The sequence below is a fragment of the Saccostrea echinata genome, unplaced genomic scaffold, assembly GCF_033153115.1.
Source record: "Saccostrea echinata isolate AGI-Se365-2 ecotype Australia unplaced genomic scaffold, CSIRO_AGI_Sech_v1 ptg000056l, whole genome shotgun sequence".
In the NCBI taxonomy this organism is placed as follows: Eukaryota; Metazoa; Mollusca; class Bivalvia; order Ostreida; family Ostreidae; genus Saccostrea; species Saccostrea echinata.
This window is the reverse complement of record NW_026889805.1, coordinates 16,200,001-16,219,735: the sequence shown is the minus strand read 5'-3', so window position 1 is coordinate 16,219,735 and position 19,735 is coordinate 16,200,001. Positions and strand designations below refer to the sequence as shown.

Here is a 19,735-nt window from a genome sequence, read left to right as displayed (position 1 = left end):
CACGTAGTTAGTAATATTTTGAGATATACGGAGAAATAAATCGAGAAACAGCGCACTTTTTTGTTTGAGCACAAACAATGTACATGTACACTTTTTTCAATGAGTGATACTGTCGCTCTCTGGTCGTCTATCCCAATTTTTTCAGACCAGCGAGCAACAGATCTGCAGCTAACCAAATCTGGTACTTTGGACCAGAGGTTTTGTTTCTCCTTGCCGTTGATTGACTTGGTTATTCTAAATGCATGGTCTGAAGGTGTATTCCTGTTTCGACTTTTGCATACGTTCCATAATTATATAACAAAAGATGTAATAAAATAGTATGCTAGATGTTGTTTACCAGTCAGAAACATTAAATGTCATTTTATTATTAATCAGATTCATTTTGGAAGCTTTATTGTGGTGTTTTTCTATAATGCACACATATCACGCGTATATGAATTATAATTTCATAATAAAAAATGTCGACGATTGATTGATTGTATGTTGTTTAACGTCCCATTCGAGAATTTTTCGCTCGTATAGATCCATTCGGCAATCGATGTATAAATACCAAATACAGTGATAAGTTAAGCAGTTAAAAAAAGCTTTAAATGTTGGAGGTATTGTTTGTTTTCTTTTTCTTTTCTTTTTTTTTTCTTAGCTTTTTATTTGTTTGGTTGTTTTTTTTTTGTTTATTTGTTTTTTTTTTACTAATACATGTAAACACATTGATGAAAAAAAAAAAAAAAAAAAACTCACGCCTTTACATTGACGTGAAGGTTATTAATTCTTATATTGTCACTAGTGTTTTGTTTGTTTCATGTTGACGAAGCACTCTTTTTTGAAACTAAATACTACTACTAATAATCTTTTAAGTGCTGATGCATATATACTAGTATATATGTTAATTGCTAATTTAATAAATTAAGAATTTTATATGCAATATGAAAAGAATTTTCAATTGTTAATTTAGCTACAGAACTGTAGCTCAAAAAAAGATGCTGTGGGTTAATGTTCCTTGAGACACTTAAGTGTTTAATTTTTTTTCCGTCCAAGTGGAACAAGGTTGCGTGTAGGTAAAGCAGTAATATGGATTATAATACATCTACATTTTGTATCGCAGTTATCCAGTTAGTGTAAATGACTGTTTTGTATAACATTTTTATAACAATGTTTCAAAATGTATACAAACAGAAACGAAACCTTTTAATTCTATTTCTCCTTTAATAAATTGTTAATTAAAAACTAAAAGGAGATTTTCTGTTTGTTTATCCTTTGCTCTCCCACGTTGCTGTGATTTGGTCTTTTATTTCGTTCGTACGTCAAAAATAAATTTCTCGAGCTCGTGTCATGTACTCTGATGGATTTCATTTCCATATTTCTTCGTTTCTTCACAAATGAAGGATTAGTATTGCTGAGATATGGCCATCTTCTCGCCTTCAAATATCCCAAAAGACAATGGAACCATCGTCACACGAATGTCCCAGTGGTAAACTCAAAATACCCAATTTATCAATCAAAGCAAAGCAGTTGTTGGCAAAATTAGCAACGAATATCATTGATCTGAAACTGCAGATAACTTCTCAGAAGTCTGCAAGCTGGTTTTATGTGAAAACACATATTAAGATGGAACGACGTTAGCGAAACTTACAGCAAACATTAGACGGCGAAAAGTTTTCTCTTAGGAGGCCAAATGTGAGATTTAGGCTCCTTAAATAGACGATTTGTATTCGTAACGATTGCCAAGAGCTACCAACGTATTCTCCGTGCGTAATTTGCTTACGATTTGTAAAACTAACACGAACGTAGACATTTTTGATTGGAATTATGCGTTATTTATTAACTTTTAACCGGAACTATGTTCTTACTTCTGTCCATACTGACGTTTGGCTAGTAAATTGGGTTTAATTTATTGCTGGATATACCTTTATTGGGATCTCCCCAAAACGAAATTGGATGTGAGGCTTTGGTATTTTTTCAAATATTAATGTGGTCACGAAATTATTTTACATCAAGTTATTACCTTTTTGGTCCATCTACATTTATTCATCATAAATATTGCTTCCATATCCTAATACATGTATATGTTTAGTTTCAAAATTTTAAAATTTTGGCCAAAGAAAGATAAATCATTAACAAGTCTGTGTAGTCTTTATTTGCGATACAGGCACTGTACATGTATAAACAAATGAAATGCGTGCATTTTGTGGCGCATTTGTCAAATATGTTACAGTGTAAGTAAACCATACTGTATGTAAGCTTTGGATCCTAAGCGTACATGTAAATACTTTGTCTATCAGCTTTAGATGCTTCTTTGTTATTGGTATAACCATGGACTTTATATGACTGTTCTTCTGACAACACAGAGTTCATGTTCGATCTGTAAATAATATTATGTTCATTTGTTTAAAGATGTGAATAGCTGTATATTGACAGAATTTTTAAAAAGAACTTCTAAATTGAGGACAACGGTTTGGAGAGATGGAAGAATTTGAAATCCAGGATTACTTGCATGATGATAATTCGAACTTTAAAGGAAACATTGAGTCTGTTGAGATACGTTTTTGTATACCCAAGCAGAGCATTTTTAGCCTGTTGGACGCATGTACATGTATATCTATACCTAAAGGACAGTAGCGAAGAATATTGGGACTGGTGTTGTATTTTTAAAAGTGGCATGGGAGTGTAAGAAAAGTGAAATTGAGTCGATTCCATATTTGTGTATTTTCATAATATGTTGAAACATAAAGGTTCCAAGATGAGGTTCTACATACATAAAATAAATCAAAGTAAACCATTCTTATTCTTTTTTCAAAAACTGCTCATTCAAATAACAGTTGTTAAAAATTACCGCGAAGACTATTATTAGAATTCTAGAAGGAACACGTACCCCCTCGGGTTAATTCCGAGATCGTAAGTTCGAATCACTAAATGTTCTGACTAGATGTGTAAAAATATTCCTTTTGCTGCAAACCCTACCTGTAAAGGGCTTCTACCGTAAAAAATGAAGTTTTCAAGTTTATGCCTTGAATCCATAGTGTACTTACAGAAGGGGCAATTTGAATATTCCAGTAGCATTAATGGTGCATCCTCGTCCGTGTCGTTAATATGTACACGTACTACTCCTTTGGGTGAGTTGTTAAATGGAAGTAATCGGCACACTTGAAATCCGTAGCATGTACATGTTTTTTTTTACTCGGTGATTTTCATATTTATCATATATGGGAACTATTGGTATTTAAATATTATCGTGTAATTTGAGATTACACATCTGAATAACAAAATATGGGTAAAAAATTGTATTTAATAAATCAAAATAGAATAGACGAAAATGCCTATCAAATGCGCTTTGGCCCTTGGATTTCCTTTTTTTCTTCTTTGTCTTGTTAACTAAACAGTGAGAGATCTATACTTTAAAATAACAGTTAAAACTGCTTTTGATGATATTTTTCTGAAAGAAACAAGGAAACAAGGTGTGTTTGTGGAACACTGTCAGATCCCCCCCCCCTCCCGGTAATGGCAGCTCATGGCTTAGGTTAAAGTTTTTTTTTCAAAAGTAACTCCTAAGTCAAGATCATAGGTCAAAAATTTTGGTTCCCAAAGAAAGGTCTTGTCATAAGAAATATACATGTTAAATATATGAAAGCCCTTGCGAAAAAACTAATAGACGGGCGGACCAAAAACTATATGTCCCAAAATTTTCGGGGCATAAAAAATTCGAACAAGTTCCCTGTGTGCATCTGCCTATTGCTTCCTTTAAGTGTCCTTTTGTCTTATCTAATTAAAAGATGGAGGCATGACCCATAAACCACAAAATCCGCGATTAAGTCTTTTATTGCTATCTTTAAAGCCTCTTCAGATGTCTCCGCTAATCAGGGACCTTTTTAACCTCAGAATCGATAATTTTGTCGATCTTTCAATATGACATCCCTCCTGATATTTGCATTGCAAAACATTTCAAAAATTGTGAATACTACTTGTAGAGAGTACACGATTCGCTGCAGCGGTCGATTGCTTGGACATTTAATCTTGAATTACTTTACCCCATGGCATGCTTGATGTGAGTGACCCTTAAATGAGGTCAATGATGCATGTATGTTTTCTTCAAAAGTATGTCACAAAAAGGAGTGCTGTTTGTTGGTTGTTTTTAGTTTATACCATCAAAATGAAGTTTCTTCTTGAAATCCAGTGACCTTCAATTTCATTAATCTAACCGAATGGTTGCAATCTTCATTGACTTCATGAAACACGAATAACCATATCACGTGGGTTTCTTAATGCTGTATCAGTTAAAAATCATTGATTGTCATTGATTAAGGTATATCCTACTAAAAGATATGCTTGATATTGTATATCTCAGTTTTTTTTTTCAATAAACCAAATGATGTTGCGTTCGATAATTAATTACAATGTGGTCTCCTTCAGCGGGACTTACTTAATGGCTAATTAATGAAATCAGATATTATTGCTTTACATGCGATATTTATAGAACATTAAGTGACACAAGAAAACTGTAGTCACCAATATTATCAATGAGTGCATCAATTGGAAATTCAATTGGTAATAGACCAGTGTTTGATAAATTGGATTCAAAATTGGCAGCGTTAATTGTTATGGAAAGTGGTGTTTGTTATTGTCAAACACATCCGCACGTCAAACTCATTTTATCGTTCTATTCTTTGGCTGTAGTTTTTCCGTCTATGCCCCATCCTTTTGATTGTAAAAGAATCCGAGAACAGGAACTGATTTCATCAATACTGTCTCAGGAAAAAAAAGTCATAGAAGAGGTAAATCCTAAATAATTCAGCAAAAAGAAAGCTAGAAGAAGCTGGAGTCTACTTTTGGATCCGTTCACTTTGGTTTTAGCCATCGACTTCCGGTTTCTAAGAAATGGATTAGGTGCGGTTACCCACCACATGCGATATTTCTCTCTCATTCAAAACATGGTTGCATGAACCTTGGCGCAGGTCTCTTCCGTGCTGGACATACAATAGTTTAGGGATCAGACTTTGCGTGCAACATCTTTCTTATATAGTCATTCTCTTTTTCGTCATTGATTCGTTTTTGACTCTACAAAATTGCAGGACATTAACATGCGGACCTTTTAAAAATAAACATTGATGTAATTATGAAGTGTATTCAGGGTAATTACCATGTGGCGGGATAAAAGGTTTCGTCATCAGCAGGGATGTAGGATTTTTTTCCTAATAGTTCGTTAGTGAATGCATGACATGGTCCCATGAGTTTTTACCCACTGATGTCAGGAGCCAAGGCGGTTCGATAGTGAGGGAGGCTTAGGACAATTAGAGGGATGAGTATAGGGGTACGGTTTCAGGGAGACAGAGGTTTGTATACCTCATTTGACAAACAGAGGTGTGATCTGAGACGGGGTCCTAGCCGGGACCATGTAAACGAGCCATTTTTATACGGTGAGGTAATCACAATTCTATAACTCTCTAAAAAATTAATAATTCTCTTATTCTTTTATATTTGTTTGTACATGTGCAGTAAATTTTGATTTTTATTCTGAAAAAATTATATTGACACTACTTTTTTAAGGTGTTCAAGATGTTTAAGGTATGTAATTTGCACACGAGGAAAACCATTAAAAATTTTCAAAGGTGATCCTGGGGGAAAAAGTGCAAATAATTATCAAAAAAACTAGAGATTTTTAAATCTAATTACTGTCGAATCCCTATACTTGCATTGAATTTGGTGGTAAGTTGTGTACGTTCCTTGAAAAATATACATTTTATTGCTGATATTAATTCATGCTTGGAAAGAAAGAAAAAAATCTACAAATCCAATGTACGTAGAATAAGCTTAAGTGTTAATAGAGTAATATGTCAGAGTTAAGGAAGATACTTTTTAATTTTACAAAGTTTACTTAAAAGCAGTTTAATAGAGTCTATAAAGATAAAGGGTCGATGTATATACTAAAAGTATATCAAAGAAAGTGAATACTAGAAACAAGTTATTCTTAACATGCTACTGTCGGGAAAAAAGCATAATAAAACAATTTACAAAGAAAACAAAAACAAATCACATTTTTCATTCAGACGAGGATTGAGAAAAAACTTTTACTTTTTAAATTCTCTCTCTCTCTCTCTCTCTCTCACAAAACCTTTGAACCAATGGACAAAATGATTTTGTTCTATATATTCACCGTTTAAGAAATGCAGATACATGTATATTATGATAGCATAAAGTGATTCGCAAGTTCTTACAAAGCTAATCAAGTAGGATGGCTGCCTTTTCGTTTGTTTTGGGCATCATACGGTACTTTCGTCATTGCAATCTTACTGAGTATTTCTATGCTGTCGGATTGGTCAATTGCTCTAAATGTTTTATTGGTTTAATGAAAATGGATTTTTCGCTTCTATTAATGTCTAACAACTTTAGTGATGTTTTGAATGATTACTTTTGCATTTTGCAAATGTTTCCGGGTTTTTTAAAGATAAGAAATTCATTTTGTAATAATAATGCAATAAAGCTAAAAAGGAATTATTTTGAGCTAGAGGGGGAAATATTGATAAAACTAACTATTTCCCCCATATTGGAGTCACAAGGGTTTTATTAGTATTTTAAAAGGGTTATGTTTATTTTCTGGTTGTAAAACACGTGCTGGAACTCATGACTTCTAAATGAGAAATGAGATTTATTTTCATATTTATTTATTTATTTATTTTTTGTTGATAGTATTGTACTTTAAAATTAAAACTTTACTTTCAGGGGGAAAATGTCAGAAACTAAACAGATTTTTAAAATGTGTGGATTAAAAAGAGAGAAAAAAACGGAATTTTATTCATGTATATTTACATATATACAATTATGTTTTGAACATTAAGTACCGGAAAATCTTGAAAATTAACTCTACAATATAAATCTATAAATCTATTTCTTAAATTTGGTTTTCTCTGGAATGAAATGATCAATCCATTTTATGCATACTTCTATAGACTCTGGGGATGTATATATCAGTAATAAGAAATAGTTGCTGCGTCTTATTCACACAATAAGAAATTCAACTCGCAACCAAATCGCTGAAACCACAACTGCAAATTGAATTTTATATTTAGAATATAGGCTCGAGACATGCATGGAATTTCAGAGATTCAATTTTGGTTGCAGTGTTCATCATTTTGCAGATTGTTCACTTGAAAACTTACACAGAAGACTATAAACTATGTAATGTAGAGTGGATAATCTTAAATTGTGTGTTTTTTTTTAATTTCAAAACTGGGAACAATTTAACAGACTTTTCTTTTATCAACTAAACTATAAGTTATCAATACATATCTTGCAGACACATAAAAGAAAGTTTACGTCATTGTTTCAGTGCAGTTTTTTCATAATACTTGTAGTGAGAGATTAGCAAATTTGATTATGATAATCGGGTCACCAAATATCAATTTCAAAGCCGCATTTAGAAAGCAGCGAGGGATTGAAAAGACGACATTCGCTATACTATTTTTACGTGATTGTCAAAAAGAGGAGAATAAATGGAAAAGTTGTCAGTGTATCGTTATAACTCGGTAAGCTTATCTCCATATGGGAATATGCAGAGGAGTAGATCAATTTTCAGATTAATACTCACATTCAATAACTATTGGGCTGGGTCATTTATTAGCTCATCTGAACCAAAGGTTAAAGTGATCTTTTCTGATCAACTGTTGTCCGTCCGTCCGTCTGTTTACTTTTGCTTTACTCCAGAACCACTGTGCCAATTTTTAACTTAAATACATGTACTACGAAGCATCCTTGATTGAATGAAGGGCTCCACCCTCTTACTAAGGTGGTGGTGCTGATTCAAGTTTATTCTAGTCATGGCCCCTGAGGTAATGATTAGTAGCTTCCTCAGGTTGTGTCGAGCTTTTGTTCAAATCATAGCCCCCAGGTATGGGGTGGGGCCACAATAGGGAATCTTTTTTTAAAAATGAAATAAATTGTAGGTAGAAAAAATCTTCTTATTAGTAGCATGACCACGATAAGTAAAAATAATATGACAGCATCCATCGGGTAGAAAAGATTCAAGTTTGGGAGTAGACGGGGAAAAGTTCAAAGTTTGAAAAATAGAACTTTGCCCGTAAATCCACAATTTCTTATTTATATACTGTATTAGTTCTTTTAAAATCAGTGTCCGATGCCCTCCTATAATATTATCACAAAAGGCAAAACATTGCCTAACCGAGACAGTTATGATAAAGTTTATTGTTAAACTTTTTATCACTTATACCACTGTATTTCCTTCAATTTCTCACTTTATAAAATTCACTCTTGTATTTAGGAAATTCTGATGACATTCGTATTTTTCTAGTTTTAGAATAAAATAAACTGCTTTGTGATCACTTGTTGTTTATAATATAATTAAAATATACATAAGAAACCTATGCAATTTTTTTTTTCTTAAGCTCATATTAGCTAAAAGTTCAAGTGATCAAGCTTGATGGAGGTTTGTCCATTGTCCCTCTGTCCAGTTGTCCGTTAGTCGGTATGTTATAATTAACTTCACATTTTCGACTTCTCCAGAACATGTGCAAGACCAAATTCAACCAAACTTGAAGAAAAACAGCTGTTTGTTCAAATGAAGGCATACGTCTCTTGAAAGGGGAGAGGCAACATACATGTAGGGTGTGTGTATTACAATTTTTTTTTTCTCAAGAGCTACTGAGCCAGAAAAGATAGAACTCAAGTGAAAGTTTTCGATAAAGTTTAAGTTTAAAGAAAGAGGTATGGTTTGCCCAAAAAATCGATATTTTCAGAAAGTTTTGAAATTTGCTTGGATATTAATTAAATATATGAATGTGATAAATCAGGAAAGAATATGGCATAAAGCAGGATTGTATGTCGTTAATTTGTTACATCAGAAGATGCCTCAGAATGACTCATTTAAAGGGGTGTATTTTCCTTCAGAAAAAAATGTGTTCACAGCCACCGCTTACCTCCAGTTTCGAATACGTTAAGTTTAAAATCTTTGAGAAATCACATTTCTTTAAAATCTTTGTAAATACTTGCAATTTGTCTGAAAGAAAATTGGACTGAAAATTGATGCCTTCTGCAATTTTTCAGAAAATATGGGCAAAATATTAGGAAGTCGTATATATATATATATATATATATATATATATATATATATATATATATATATATATATATATATATATATATATATATATATATATATATAAAAGAAAAAGGTTTGTATGATCTTATTGCATGGAATTTGAACAATTCAGTGAGCGTGTTTTAATTTCTCATAACAATTTCATATTTGAAAAAAAAATACATGTACAGGGCCAGATTTGTATTGAAAGCGTAAGCTCTTTGTTCAAATCATGGCTCCCGGGGGCAAAATAGGAAAAAAGATTTACTCAAGGGAATATTTAGAAAAACATCTTTTAATATCTTCTAAAAACAGCAAGGCCAATTAGTCAAATTAATATGCAAGCATCCTAAGGTAATTTTGATTCATGTCTTTGGGTATGATTAAGCCACAATAAGGGCTCAAATTTTTACATGAGACTAGCACTGTAGATAATGCATGTAGAATTTAATAAAATCTCCAGGACAGAAAGGCCTTTTAAGTCATATTGATGTTGAGTGGATTCAATTTTATGAAAAAGCTGAAGATAACAAACGGTGATTGATCTCAAAAATCCTACACACAATACAATCTGTGAACAGGGCATAAAAACGCAGACCCCTGTAAATTCCAAAGATGGATCAGGTGCTTAGGAGGAGTAAGCAACCCCTATCGACCGGTCACACCCGTGGTGAGCCCTAGATGCATTAATAATGTAGTCAGACTAGACAAATTTATTGTCAAATTTAATTTAAACATAAGGCATAACAATAATAAGGTGGGGTCATGGGAATAACGATAAAAAATCCTTCAAATCTTTCTAAATACTGCAGGGACAAGGATGCTCAGGGGAGCGTTGTCCATGGGTCCCTTGTTCTAATTTGAAAATTGTTCATTTTAACCAAAAGCTTTTTCTCATTCCAAGAAAATAAAAACCTTTAAAATGGTACTTTAAGTACATGTACAAGTTTGTTAGTCGCTTCAATTCATTAGAACAGCACTGAGAATATCGATGCAAATCAGGGAAATTTTTACACATTTTTAACAATTTATTTTCTCGTCCCTTCTACAAGGTTTCGCAATCTTTGTTCCATAGATAACTTCTTCGAGATTAATTCTCTTCTGTCACTGTTCACCCGATTGTGTGAGCACGATAGTAGAACGAAAATGTATCAATCACAGCTTGGACTGTATAATATTAAACAGTTTTGCCACACAATCAGGTGTTTGAGTAGAATACTGTCAAGCTAACATACTCGATAATCACCGCATTAATCTCAATCACCGTCGCTAGTTTTACGTTAAGTAAACGATTGTTTGTGCGTTGTTATCACTGCATGAATGCTGCGAAGACTGGAGAAATGATGGGAAATTAGTTCAGAATTAAAGTCTTAATTTTAGAGTTGATTGAAAATACCAACATGCTGGTATAATCAATGGAAAAAAGAAGCTTCACTTTGTGAGCGTAAGCCTTGTTTTTTTGCTCAATTCATCTTCTGTTTCAAAATAGTGTTCGATCCTAGAATTAAATTCTGTCAAATCGGATTGACGGACGTTCTAGTGGAAGTAGAATGTTAAAAAAAGAGTGAAAGTTTGCTTTTTAGAAACGTACGAGAACGCAGATGTTTAAAAAGGACAGCGTCTATATAACAAACAAGAATGTTGCCATAATATTGTGAGTGGGAGACCATTAGGAACATTAGCATGTCTGCTGGCTTCAGTAAGAGGGCTATCTACGAAAGGAGAGCTTTTAGCAGTGGAGACAGTATTAATAACGCGTTTATTGCTGTTCAGGTAAAAGTTTCTTTTTTCTTTTATAAGAAAATCTCATTTTTTATGGAAAATGAAAATTAACAGCTTTGCAATTAAAAGCAATTGCGTAATAGAGATATCTTGATGAAAATCGATTTCGACGATTACACTGCAGAAGAATAGCTAAAATAAAAACCAAGCCGTGGAATTTAACAAAGATTTTTAAGTTTCAAATACCGTTGCTTAATTACAATGCGTAGCATTACATGATTTCATGTAATAATCTTAGTAGTATATAGGTCAAGGTTGCGAGAACATTGTAAAACGACCCTCGTGTCTAAACTGATACTTCTGCTGGCTCGTATTTTATTACGGATGTTTATATTCGATATTCTTACTTTTTATCTCGAAAAAATTTGGTATTAAATAGTTGTTTAGGATTTGTTCAGAACTTTAGGATAATCTTAGGAAGAAATCACTCGAGTGATTAATTTTCACTAGATATTTCTTCATACTATAATAATTTATCAACATGTTGAAATCTTTATATTTAATTTTCAAATTAATAAAGCTGTATAGCTTAACCGCAACAAAAAGGACAAGAAAAAATCCACTATTGGAAAAATTCTTGAATACCTTTTCTGTGCGTAAATATTTTGATATTTTAGTATTCTGTCTCTAGAACACGGCTTGACACTTGAGGTGTATACAGGCAGAATATTGAGCTTGTAAGAAATGTCAAACACTCGTAATTATGACTTCCCTGTCATAATTTTTCTTGTAGCTCGCACTTTGGATATCATTTTTGACGCTTTTGGACTGAATTAAATAACACGTATGTGTAACAGTAATATCGAACCCGTTTCTCGTTTGTGTTGTTGTCAATTCTTTATAAAGTTTAGGAAATCTTACTGAATCTAGACTGAGCTTTTTTTTTCATAGTGTACAACATGTAATTTAACAACACGTACTTTTCATGGGATTTGATCACCTCTCAATAACAGTTAAACTTCAGTTAAGAAGAAAAAAAATGTATAAAAAATGGGGAAGGGAGAGACTGCATCATTAAATAATTTGAAATAAGTTTCCTCGTGTATATCCCCGGTATACAAATATCAAGCAAATTCCCCTTTGCATGAAGGTATGCATTATTATGATGAAATGAGATAAAACAAAATTGATTCTTTTTAATGTGGTTTCCTCAAACGATTCAGATAAGCTAGCTTTTTGTATCTTTTGATATTACATGAAAAAATGTGTTGTCATGCTTCCATAGATCTGACTGTTCATTTTAATCTCAGCAACAATTCAAATAGCATATCAATTAGAATCAGTAAGAGAACACACCAAATAAGCGGCCAAGAGTTTAAATGTGTCGTTTGTTGTTCGTTTTGAAAAGCCCAGTATTCAGGCACGTGGTTTGAAGGGGGGGGGGTGTGGCAGTCAGAAAGAATATTTCACAAGCTTATCTGGAAATTCTTTGACAAGCCATTAAAAGGGAAATAGTACGAACTCGAAAAACCTATTTCGTTGGGGGGGGGGGGTTATATTTAAACTTTTTCCACATATTTGACGAATACAATATACATTACCATGGGACGATTTTACTAAACTACAACCAACAAAAAGGGGGGAGCAATCGGCCTTTCAATTAACATTATCAACAGTAAAAAGGTTATGTTTGAAAAAAAGTGACCCCCCCCCCCCCCGATACTTCGTGCCTGGTATTTCGTTACTTACAATGAAAAAATGACATAATTGATATAAATTGATATACGGAAAGTACAGTATAGAATGCTGAATAGCATATTCACGAGAATAACTGATGAAATGGTCACTCTGGAAAGGTTGTTGAATGTGGTCCTTTTACGAGAATTAAACCATAGCTGGTTTTATATTTAATATATGGATCCAATTCTGTTTAATAAATACACTTAGCTTGCCTCCTTAGTTTTTGGATTATTTTTTCCTTGAAAAGAAGAGACAGCAAATTAATGTCATCACCAATTGAAATCCGTCTGAAGCATTTGTCTGTCCGTGGAGGAGAAAACCCTCTGTGTTATTTTACGATTCAGAAGACGTCTGGGTTGCACATAATGAAAAACTCTTAAAAGATGCAATAGTACAGTAGTCTTACTATTGTTAAACAAATATAAGGTCTGTTGACAGGTTTATGACCAGTTAGTCCGCTTCATCTCTTGGCAGTGAATATGACCTGAATTGAAGGTTGGATCGTTTTCCCCTCCAGATCAATATCTACTCTCACTGCTTCACCCGGAAATCTTAGGAAAACAAATAATTATTTAATATTTTTTGGAATATTCGTATTTCAATAAAGGTTAGAGGCATTTTTGAAGAATAAATGTAAATAAAAAAAAAACATTAAAAAAATGAATTAAGAGGACCGTTGACTGCAATTCTGAATCATAATATTCACCCCTAACTAAGGCAAAGTACGCGATTTTGAACATTTTCGTCTTTTTTAAATTGATATATTTGATGATACATTTGACAAGTATTAGCTTTGTTTAGAATTTTACAGAATATTTCTTGTAGATAGTATTGTAACTAAAACGTCGGCCCCCTTTGTACTCACGCCCTGTAGGCTCCGTAGATTTGCCGTAGCACTATCATGTTGTAAATTTTGAATTTACTAGAAGGAGGTAAATGCAAAATTTACAACATGATAACTAGTAAATTCAAAATTTACAACATGATAGCACTAGGGCTAACTTTGCACTATATGAGGCTTGTTCATTGAAACCACGAACAATATCGTGTTTTTTTTTTTTGTATTTATAACATTTATTTTCCATTTATGCAAAGGTAAAAAGACAGAACCTAATGGATGAATGCAATCTATGAAAATCCATATTTGATACAAACAATAAGCCCTCTACCAGAAAATGTGAAATCCCTGCCTTCTAGATCAGGAATGACACTCAAGGATGGGATTAATATATTACCATTGTTTTGAATGTAAACTGAATCCATAAAATATTAATGTCTTTTAGGAATGACTCTTAATTCTTGGCCAAATTGTTCGAGTATAACCTGGTTTGGGTCAGTTTACGCTTTATAATCCATGAATCCCGAGGACTGGAAATGAGAGGATTGTATGGATACAGATGATTCAGCTGGTTGTCAGGGGGGTGTGTGTGTCCCCATACCAAACCAGGTTATACAGAAATAATTTGTGTTCCTTTTTGGATATTAACCAGTCAGAGGCTAGAATACAAACAAAATTAAATTATTCATATATAACCTAGAAAACCATACTTCATATGTCACAGTTACGAAATGAGAGAGGACATCTGTATGGTTTATTCTACCTATTCCCATTTTTTGAAAATCAGGTAGGAAAAGGTAAAATTTTATGTGGGAATAGGTGGAATTTTTGTGTAAACAAATAATTAACTGTATGAACATAATAATTACTGTATAAACAGTAATTAATTAACACCTATTGAAATAGAGGACTGGTAAACTGTCTTTTTTAAATTATATATCTGACTTTTTACTTATATTTGAAAGGAAAATTAGACTTTTTACTAATATTTCAAAGAAAAAAAAAACAAATAAATTGATTATATACTTTATTTTATTTATTCGAAAATCACATTGCATAAGTCCTGATTTATTTTGGACATTTCATTGTGTACATGGAGCATAGAATCAATAAATATAAGCACTAAATCCGTACTGTATTTTTTATTATCTAAAATCCTTATATTTAAATGAAATAAATTATATATTTTTATACGTCTGTTTATTTCTGTATTAAAATGTACAAAATACAGGTAAATCTAAGATGGGATGTAATGAGTCTAATTACTATAAAAACAAATTAACTATCAAAACATCTGTTGTTATTTGCAAGTGGGAATAGGTGGAATTGAGATTGTTAAAAAGTGGGAATAGGTATAGAAGACACCATCTGTATGATAATGATCAGGTTAGCTTATCCGTGGCATTGAGAAAATGTATGATTTGTATCTCTTTGATAAGGGAGGGGTAAAGAGATGAAATTCTGACAAATATTTGTAAATTCCTTAAAATTGTATAAGTTGAATAAACGTATACAAGCATATTTGTAAAATACGGTTCCTCCAATGAAATAAAGGTTCAATAGCTTTTATAGAAATTACCATGACTGCAGGACTATTTACGTGTACTTAGTGAACAAACAAATAAGTACGTCCGTTGAATATTTTCTGTAATTCTTGTGAAAACCAATTGAACATTGTAAACCAGTAGATCCCGTTTATGTATGAAAGATTACTTAAGAAGTGTCAAAGTTCAATTGTTTCTTTGCTCTTCCATCAATGCAACGTGAGGATCGGTAATATTTACACTAATTTACATACTTTCACCAACTTTAAATGAAAATTTTTACAGACCCAAATATTAAATTGACATTTTTAGGTCACCTGAGTCACTCAGGTGACCTATTGCTATCCGTTTTTGTCCGTCGTCGTGCGTCGTCCATCGTGCGTCGTGCGTTAACATTTAAACATTTTCAGCTTCTTCTCTGAAACCGCTCAACCAATTTCAACCAATTTTGGCATATAGCATCTATGGGTGAAGGGGGACAAAAATTGTGAATTTCATGGTCCCTGCCCCCTTGGGGCCTGAGGGGTGGAGCTAAAACCACCAAAATTAATGCGCAATCTTTAAAAATCTTCTTTACTCCTGGACATCAAGCAGTCAAACTGTTGGCATGATTGTAATAAGCATTGAGCCCTCTACCAAAATTGTGAAATTCATGGCCCCAGGATCAGGGGTTCTGGTGCTAGGGTGGGGCTATATAGATCATATAGTGAAAGTGCATTATTTCTTTGAAAATCGTTTCCTCTGCTCCTGGGTATTAAATAAACTAACTAAGTACATAGTTATGATGAGCATGGCTGCCTCTTCTAAAATTGTGAATTTCATGGCCCCTGGGTCAGGGGTTCTAGTGTTAGGGCGGGGCTCTATTGATTATATAGTGAAAATGCATTATATCTTTGAAAATCTTCTTCTCTGCTCATGAGTATTAAATAAATTAACTAAGTACATTGTTATGATGAACATAGCTGCTTCTTCCAAAATTGTGAATTTCATGGCCCCTGGGGCAGGGGTTTTGGCTTTAGGATAGGGCTCTATTGATTATATAGTGAAAATGCACAAAATATTTAAAAATCTTCTCCTCTGCTCCTGGGTGTGAAATAAAGTAACTTGGTACATAGTTGTAATGAGCATGGCTGTTTCTTGCAAAATTATGAATTTTATGGCCCCTGGGTCAGGGGTTCTAGTGTTAGAGCGGGGCTCTATTGATTATATAGTGAAAATGCATTATATCTTTGAAAATCTTCTTCTCTGCTCATGGGTATGAAATAAATTAACTAAGTACATTGTTATGATGAGCATGGCTGCCTATTTCAAAATTGTGAATTTCATGGCCCCTGGGTCAGGGGTTCTGGTGAAGGAGGGGACTCTATTTGATAATATAGTGAAAATGTGTGAATTCTTTGAAAATCTTCAACTTATTGCATAGTTATGATGATGAGGGTACCTCTTCCAAATTTGTAAATTTTCAACATCTGGACCATTTAGTCAAGTGTTCTGGTCCTGACCAGGGCTCTATTAATTTGTATTCTATTGAGTGAAGTTATTCCCCTTTGCCATTCACTTTTTGATAATTAATCACTGTAGATAATGTATTTGAAAGGTTAATAGAATAAGAGAATTATGCAAGAACATTTATTGTATAATATAAAAAGTACTTTCATAGTTTTAATAATCAGGTAGACTTGGAAATGATAGATGAATAAAAATGAAACAAAAATAACTTATCTTCTTAAATGTTCTTCAAAGGCCAAGTGAGGTCAATGTGAGAGGTAATAATATAGACATTTTGTTAAAAGTCTGCATGGTAATAGTGATAAATGGGAGACAGATAGAAAGATACTAGACCAATTATTTTTTTATCTTAATCGTACTAATTTTCTTGCTATTGGGCAACAATTAAAGCTTCATTTATCAGTTTATGGATCCTCTAAATTGTTGTACTCAGGTGACCGTTAAGGCCCTTGGGCCTCTTGTTTAATAAGGAAATGAACAGTTGCAATCTTTGCAGAATTTTTTTTTACATAACCCGCTCACTGCAACGTCGCTACCGTTCATCCCCGTAAACACATTTTTATAAAATGTATTCTACTGAAAATGAAGGCAAGTTCGATTTGTTTATGTAGTCATAGTGAAGTAGAAAGGCGTGAATCTTGAGATTGTATTCGACATATTTGCTATCTGAAAACTTGTACTTTTTCGTTTCACATATGTAATTAACTGATTAGTATATATTACTAATATAAGTAGGGGTTTTGAACTGAGATATTGTCAAGGTTTGAAATAGCTTCACTGATGCCATCACGTTTTGGTGCACTGCAGCAGTGTTTGAACCAAGATTCACATTGCATGGCCGAAGCAAAATAATACTTAAAGCACCGTGCAGATTCATGGTGACATTTGCAACATGAATATTGACATTGATTGATTGATCCATTCATTCATTTATTGATTGACTGAGGTGGGGGTATTATAAAGGTTCATCGATACTCTGATAAGAGAGATAACTCTTGGTGATGTTAATGTTTATTATTCTTTTATAAATTTGTCAATTTGAAATGTCTTTTTTGTCTAATTTTGCCCCGCAAGTTATGCTATGATTGTTTGTATTTTACTCATAATAAACATTTCTTTTGGAAAATCATTACAGTTGAAGCAATATTTTATATGAGTGAGCAGAGGGTTTATGAACCTTAAGCTGTAAGATATTATATTACTCAGTCGAAGTAATTGGGTTACTCCCGTGATCATAGTGATAAATGAAAATGAACTCGCAAGCTTTGCGTTCGCTAGATATATACATTGTATTTGGTATTAAAGGTTTTATGGGAAATATACAGTACTGGGGAATTTGAAATGGAATCTTTTATTTTGAATAATTAGGTTACCTACTTGAAGTTGTTTAAGGGAGAATTTTATATCGTTAATTCAATACTGAAATTTAATACTGTAGTGACACTGTTTATTAAGCAATGTGGATGGGATTTTTTTTAAGTTATCGTTTTTGTTCGTTTGTGTTTTTGTTCTTATTTATTTATTTATTTATTTGAAGCCTTAATGCCTATCAACGATAATATGTATAAACCCCATTGGAAAAGAAAATCAGCCTAGGTTACAAGCTCAATGATTTTGTTTTATGTTTAAAGTAAAGTATTTGGAGTATTCCGATCCCAGACAGATGATGGTCTCAAACCCCAATCCTACAACGCTCTTGCAGGACAGGAATATAAATATCCTCACCACCCACCCAGGCCCGTAGGAAGCAATTTCAGTATGGGGGGCACAGCCATACATTTTCAGTTGAAGGGGCACTATCAACTACAAAAAATTCCTTGACAAGCTAAAAAAGAAAAAAAAGTCATCAGACGTTTTTATTGAGGGGGCACAAGCAAAATAGATCTATGTTTTCTGTAGTGCTCTATATATGGGCAAAATTATTGCCCCCCCCCCCGGTTCCTACGGCCATGCCACCCCAACCCCACCCACCCAAAAAAGCAAATAAAGTACATTATGTATAAGCTCTAGTTATTTCTCTGATTTTATTTTTTAGTTGTAAGTTTGTAGCAGAGATTCAGGTGATAATTAAGTAAGGTCATGTGTCTCTTGTTTGAAAGAAAATAACTCGGATTTATAATGCTTTCTCTTATGTTTGAAGGTTGAGAATCACGTGACTAGAATTTGTTTTTAATTTCATAAGGACAACCTCTAAGACAATCAAGAATTCCTGTTATTATGAATATCTTCATTAAGCGCCATGATGTTTGTCAAGGAAATGTCCCTTGATTTGTAAATGTTATACATAGACGACGCACTTTTTCTTTCGTCATTGAACAGACAAATTGAGAATGTAAACATGTCTTTGGATCTGACAGTGTATAAAAATTTGATATTCTGTTGATCGTGTATGGAGTTGAACTGGTGCATTCTAGAATGACCCGCCGTTCCTCGGAATGCTCCGGTAAATATTCAAGGGTTTCTATCTCCGACTTGGACACAGAAGTGAGTTATATTTTTAGAACTATTCATTAGAATTTTTCTCTCTTCTTTGGAATCATCTGTGAACATGGCAGTTCTCATAATGTAAACAACTCTTCGTTCCATCTCAAGATTGACCCTGTACATGATATCTAGTTCTTTGAAAAAAAAACAGATAAGGAATGTGAAAATAGAATTTGTGATTTGGTCCTGGGATTTCCTTGGTTTATGCTATAAGTTTCTGTTAAATTGATCAATGGATTTTTAGTTTTAAAAAAAGAGATTGGTCATCAAATAAGGCTACTGCATGTGCTGTTATTTCTGTGGCATTTCTTGATGTTTTTAATTTCGTGTTTTTATACGAATGTTTTTCTTTAATCTTGTGTTCGTCAAATGATAGAATAAATAACGTAGTTTAAATTAATATTACCATTCATCATAAAGAACATTCAGTACACCAGCTTTATTTTAGAATTGAAGAAAGTGCTACACTTCTGTTGATACTTAAGTTCCCAATAAGTATGTCAATCGCAGTAAAATTATATAAAGAAAGTAAAATTTATTGTTTTCTGTCAGCTGAATAAAAGCTGCAGTATTTCTTCCGATAGCTTTAAATTCTGTCTGACACAGTAATTAAACTGAGAGAAAATTAAAACCACTTGACCGTTAATTTCATTTCCCTCATTGGATAACCTAACAGTTTCTGTGCAAAGCGAGATAACTCCAACGTGCTTCTGTAGTATAAAAATTAAGCCGTTCATGAGGAAGATTTTTTTCTCAATAAAACACCTGTAATTTCATCGTTAGGAGCCAAAGCAGGGAGCATCTGGCCACATAAAA

At 33.1% G+C, this 19,735-nt stretch overlaps 1 protein-coding gene across 4 annotated transcripts in view; it reads left to right on the top strand.

The window, feature by feature from the left end:
* Positions 1-19,735, top strand: part of LOC133173036 (dipeptidyl peptidase 4-like) — a 119,200-nt gene that overhangs the window by 48,251 nt on the left and 51,214 nt on the right. For 2 of the 4 annotated variants that reach the window (XM_061307936.1, XM_061307932.1), the window contains exon 1: positions 18,836-18,919. The exons of the other annotated variants lie outside the window; for them this stretch is intronic. In XM_061307936.1, coding sequence (XP_061163920.1) covers positions 18,851-18,919 — 69 coding nt within the window. In that variant the 5' untranslated portion in view covers positions 18,836-18,850. Of the gene's footprint in view, positions 1-18,835; positions 18,920-19,735 lie in introns of those variants that run through there. 4 annotated transcript variants of the gene reach the window in all.